The sequence below is a fragment of the Cynocephalus volans genome, chromosome 8 (assembly GCF_027409185.1).
Source record: "Cynocephalus volans isolate mCynVol1 chromosome 8, mCynVol1.pri, whole genome shotgun sequence".
NCBI lineage: Eukaryota > Metazoa > Chordata > Mammalia > Dermoptera > Cynocephalidae > Cynocephalus > Cynocephalus volans.
This window is the reverse complement of record NC_084467.1, coordinates 25871675-25877674: the sequence shown is the minus strand read 5'-3', so window position 1 is coordinate 25877674 and position 6000 is coordinate 25871675. Positions and strand designations below refer to the sequence as shown.

The window sequence follows — 6000 nt, the reverse complement described above, 5'->3', positions numbered from 1 at the left end:
TTCTGATTATTCTAAGTCCTATTTTTGCCACTGTTTCACTGCGTTGTCTTAAGTAGGTTGCTTTACTGTTTTGTTCCTCAATTTCTTTACCTTTCCTGTGGGATAACTGTCCTATTTCATAGATATGTAAAAATAACATAAAAATTGTTAAACACTTTGTAAATATAAAATGCCATATAAATGATAAATAGTAATACTGATACACTCTAATATAAAATAACATAGAACTTTCTATTATAATCTTAAGTTTGGTCCTCTTGTACCTCTTATTATCATCCTTCCCAGTTAAACACATCTTTTCACGCTGTCCTGCTTTTAGTGATTTTCCATACTACTAATTTTAAGACTTAATATATTTTTAAAAACCAATATGAGTGGAAATTTCGATATATCTTAGCATGACTTGGCAAAATAACTTTAATGAATTGAGTTCTGAGCTCATAAATAATTAGAACATCAAACTTTTTTCATCCATTAAGCAGTAACTTGGCCACATAAAAAGCAGTAACTATGTTTATTTTGACTGTATTACTCAAAAGTATAATACTGAAAAATTTGTTCTTAAAAAGTCTTAAGATCTGATAACTATAGAAGGAACACCATTTGCTAAGGTTGTGATCTGCTTCATTAAGAGACCATATGGTTACCTGCTCATGAATGAGTAAGTAATAGGAGAAATGAAGTGAGACCGCAACACTCAGAAGGAATTCAAGACGTTATCTAGTTCCATAGTCTTCAATGTTGTGCTCCTGAGTTCTGCAGAGGTATCTGGAGAAAGGCTCATGGGGGCTTTAACCAGAATAGCTCTGATTTTAGAGTTTATCCCTTAGTTGAGTTTCTACATGAAACAATTCATGTGATGAAGAGTTTCTTGGGTTAAAAAAAAATTCTTCTAAACTGCTCATGTAGTCCATTTTGCTTCCTCCAGACACTAGGCATGACTGCAGTGGTGCTTTATTTTTGCAAAACTTCATCCCATCATCAACCAGACACTCTTGAAGACAACAGAGTGAGACGGGCATTCAGAAGCTGATAAGCAGCATTCCTGTAAGAGCAAATTTTGGTCTAACCAACTCCCATTATTTTCCTGATGTAAAAAAAAAAATCCTTGATATAAAGGAAGCTTATTTAAACAGGTTATACCCCTGTGTAACATTTTCCCATATTTAAAAACCAAAGTAATCAATTTTCTCAGAAAATCATCAAAAGACAGTTTCACTCTAGAAAATAATTGGTCTCTAAGGTCTTAGATGTATGTGATATGATAACTAGAATCATTATTTACAACTTATAAACATGTCTTAAATGTTCTTTTATGATGCTAAAATGATAGAGATGCTCTCTCTCTAGTTTGGTGAACGTGATAGCTGTTCTGTGGAGAATGTTTGATGCTTGTTATAAACAATTATGAGAAAGCATTATTTCCAAAAAGGCAATTAAATGTGCCAGTGGCACTGTGTTCAGTGGCTGACATTCATGCTGATGTATATGAAGTTTGCATGCAGAAGAGAATAGCATTTAAAAAGATTTGTATCACGAAGTAAAGTGCGTTAGAATATACACATGCAAGCACTACTTCATTTCTATGAATAAAGCTCAAATCAGCCATTTTTCTTATTGGCCCCAGCAACTAAAAATCAGGTTATAATTTTGAAAGCTGTTAGTATCACTTCAGTAAAACTAGAGAATGACAAGTGTTTCCTCCCTCATTTGGGTCCAACTAAATCATTAAGGTAAGGGAATGGTCATGTTGGGAGAACGATGAACTCAATGCACATCATCCATTCTTGAAGCAACTGGAAATTTACCATCAAGGGAATCTTGAAAAAGTCTCAGAATTAAGTACCATAAAAACGAAGTGATTATTCATCTATTTATACATTTTTAAAAAGAAATTAACCACTTTAACCTACAAATTGCTATGAAGGACAATCATTAATTAAAGAATAAGAGAAAATAATAATATAAAAAGTATCATCTTGAGGTATGTCGTGGCATTTAAAAATACAGTATAATACATGGAGCCTCTCTGTATCACAATTAAATTGTATCAAGCTGCATTGTGATAACTTGCAGAGACCTTTATGAAATTCAGTTCTCCTGATATTTAGATTTTATCTTTAGAACTAAAAGAATGCTTCTCTAATTTAACTGTAATTTTGGAATGTTTCATAATTCAATTATACAGGGAAGGAGTTTAAACTTAACACTGTATTCTAGGAGAAAAGTTTGTTTTGAAAATATTACATAAACAAGATAAACAAAAATTCTTAGAGCATTTAAGAGAATTATTTGTTCAAATAGTTTTATACTTTAAATTTACAAAAAATTAACGACATAAAAACATGTCAATAGGTACTGCAGGGACATTACTTAGCACTATTTAAATAACTCTCTAACTCTAGATCAAGATATTATATGTTGTTCAAGATGATTAAATTATTCTTTCATAGTTTCTAGTTCTGATTGGCTTATTTCTATAATCACTGCAGATCAGTGAAGTTTGACTTCAGTTTTTTGCGATTTCAGGATACCTACAGGGAGAGACAGGTAAAAGAGGATTGTTTGAAATCAGAACCTGTCCAATCATCAGTTCTACCACTTAAATTTTCTGACCTTAATCTCCTCATTTGTAAATAAGAGATAATATTTACCTCAATGATTAAGTGAGAAAATACTAATGTGAGAGTGCACTTTATAAATAATATAGCACTACATAAATGTTAAAAATTACTCTTAAGAACTGATAAGAATTTCCAAGTTCGTTTTTTTAAGAGAGGAAGAGAACTATATTAACAGATCTTCACAAACTACCTTGACTTTTAGGCAGTATTGGTTTCTTGCTTTAAGAAAATGATGCCTGTACATAATCTTTGGTCAGCCTCTACTACCCTTAGGTTTTTTTTTTTTTTTTAAACAATACTGACTACGTAAGAGTAATTTTTAACTTAATGACACAAACTTCAAATATGAACAATTTCCAACATTTTAGATTAGTCTTCTGTCACAACCCTAAAACATTTAGGATATCAGAATGATAGGTTGTTTCAGATCTCAAATCAATAGAAAGACTTAGCTCTGTCAGGTCGGTGGCCAGACCCTTAAATGTTCTCTTATCTGGTTCCCTGTGAAATCCAATATTGGTAGTATATATGCTTTTGAAACACCTTGAATATAGTCTTACATAATGTTTGTTTGTGGTAAATTTATTTAAAATATTTTCTTTGAAAAAGTTTGCTAAGTAGATCTTCCAATATTAAAAGAAAAAAGATATCTTTGTAATAAACGTAAGAGGATTATAATAAAAGTAAGAGGATAATTGTTCATCCATCATGCCAACTCAAGCTAGGTCTTTCTTTCCAGTGCAGCAACATATTTTAGGGCAACAAAGTTCAGAATGGATACAATGGCCTGTTCAGAAAGCATGCAAGTTATATCAGGTCATTCTTTTAGTCAGTATGATAAATTTGTTAACCAGACTCTGACCATGGAAAGAGAAAGATACAGGAAGTCAATGTAATTTGAAGACATGCCAGCTCTGTTGGTTCACATTTCAGCTACCTAATGTTGGGCTTTATTTCCTTTTCTTCTTCTTCTTCACTGTCATCAACCTGTTGTATGACTAGATCAGCAGACCCATCCTCTACAATCTCCACATAGGATCTATTCTCATCTTCACTCACATGCCATCTGGAATCCTTATCTCCATCTGATGGGGACATAAGATGTTGTTCAGCTTCCAAATCAATGGGGAGGCTGTCTATGCCAACTTCAGCAAGGCACTCATTGCACAGTCTGTAGCGCCTGGTTCCTTCCTGTACCACTTGCCCTGTTAGATCAGTCACATGGCGTTTGCATTTCCTGCAGATTAGTTTGCATGCCTGGTGAATCTGTGTAGAAATATAAAGTGATAAAAAGTGATTTTCAAAAGCAGGACAGTTTTTACTTGAAGTTGATACGACAAGCAAACAGAAAGGACATTGTTGGGGGGAGGGGGGAAGGGAGGGAGGTTTTGGTGATGGGGAATAATAATCAGCCACAATGTATATTGACAAAATAAAATTTAAAAAAATTTTTTAAAAAAATTTTTTAAAAAAGGCAGGACAGTTTGATACTTTAGGTACCAGTTTTTAGGTATTTCATAAACATAAGATATTCAAGTCCATGCATTAAGCTCAAATTACCAACTAATTATTAGAAAAATATTATTGGTTTTGATGATAAATTAATGCCACAGAAATATTAAACATCAGTTTTCTCTAACTAATGGCTATGTTTTTACTAATAATATTACATATTTAATAATTTCACATATCCCTTAATCCAATACTATTTTGATATGTGAGGTAACAAAGGGATACCTTCCCAGGATAATTATCATTGCAAACACTTAAGGTGTCAAATATTATTCTATGGATTTTACTAATATAGGGAAAAAAAACCTCTCTTGTTTCATGTGAGTATTAACTTTTTGTTATTTCACTAGAGATAGAAAAAATATTGTCCTAAATTTAAATGTATCAACATTTTGGTATAGAAGGATTATATTGCCATTTTTATTAATAAAAGATTTGGTAGAAAGAGGACTACACTAGGAATTGGAAGGCTTCAGTTCTAGTCCTGGTTTTGTCAAATTTACTGACCATGCATCTTGGAGCAAGTAATTTAAAGCATTGTATCCCTGCTTTCAGAGTGATAGTCAAAATATTTAACTGGTAATGTGTACCACCCAAACATATGAGAAGCCTGATTAATCTGAATGGACACTGGTCATAAACAACCACTATGGTGGCTCTTCTACACATCAGCCTGTTATTATCCCTGCCTGCTTCCTTATTACTAATGGAGATACTACTCACAGAGTTCAAGTGAGGACCAAATGAGTTAATATGTGTGAAATGCTTTGGTAAAAAGTAGTAATTAGTGAATAAGTAGATATTATAATTATAGTTAGTAATAAACAACTTTGTTCAATAGCTGTCAGAGCAGTAGATTATGAGTTCTAATCTAAAAACTATTAGAATTAATTGTAATGTTGAATTAAGGTTTATGGAATATTCATTTAAATAAAGTCAGAAGAGTATGGAAGTAGGTCACCAAATGCAGTAAAAAAATCCAAGAAAACTAATATAGTCTGATATAAGAAAATGTATGGAACTACCACTCAGTACAGTTATTATCTTCTGCTGAAATGCTGACATATTATTAATCAGTAAATATTGAAAGTATACAATAATGAATGAATTCTCATTTCTCCTGAGATAGTACTATTATGGGTATCACATGTGGTATTGCTTTTGTTACAAAGTTCTGACAGATTTATGTCCATCCCTCTAATTCCAATATAATTGTAAAGTCAAAGGAATTAAGTGAAACACTATAATGTTAAAATTCAAAATATCAACATGAACTCATTATTTTAAAACATATATATCTTTTATGTTATTTTAGTGGACAGAACTTAAAGAAAAGGAATTTTCTTTTTAAAAGAAAATTGAGTGCCCAAATTTTGGAACCAAGGCTCTTTGAGAAATGGCTGATTCTAGTTTTGTGGCAGAAAAGTACAAGGTGAGCCCTCAGCCTCTTTGAGGCCAGAGAACAAGGACACTCAAAATTTAATGGAGTTGTCTGAGAACGGGATGCATGCCAGAATTTTGATTCCTGCTTTATGTCTTTCTTCAGTATTTGTGAATAATTTACCGCAATCTTTGTTGCTGCAAACTGTATAATTTTAACAACAATGTATCTTTTAGAAAGTCGTAATTTGAAAAAAAGTTTTAACTCATTAAAAACTCACTACTGTACTACTGCATTTTGAAACACATTGAGAAAATACTTTTTATATCTAAAGTTCTTATGGCTGGTCTAAACAAGTAGTACTTTGTAATTTGTTTCTTTCTGTAACAGATTTGGATAGGTTCTGGCAAATCTTAGGTGTTATTTAATTGAGTTGTATGATGAATTAGTGATGTGATGGAAACAACCTCTGCTGTATATTTC

The 6000-nt window shown here is 32.1% G+C and overlaps 1 protein-coding gene across 1 annotated transcript in view; it reads right to left on the bottom strand.

Moving 5' to 3' along the window:
* Window positions 1–3463: 3463 nt before the first annotated feature.
* The window catches only part of ZBTB8A (zinc finger and BTB domain containing 8A), a 38875-nt gene continuing 36338 nt past the window's right edge, over window positions 3464–6000 (bottom strand). The window contains exon 5 of the mRNA XM_063106905.1: window positions 3464–3890. Coding sequence (XP_062962975.1) covers window positions 3558–3890 — 333 coding nt within the window. The 3' untranslated portion in view covers window positions 3464–3557. The remainder of the gene's footprint in view (window positions 3891–6000) is intronic.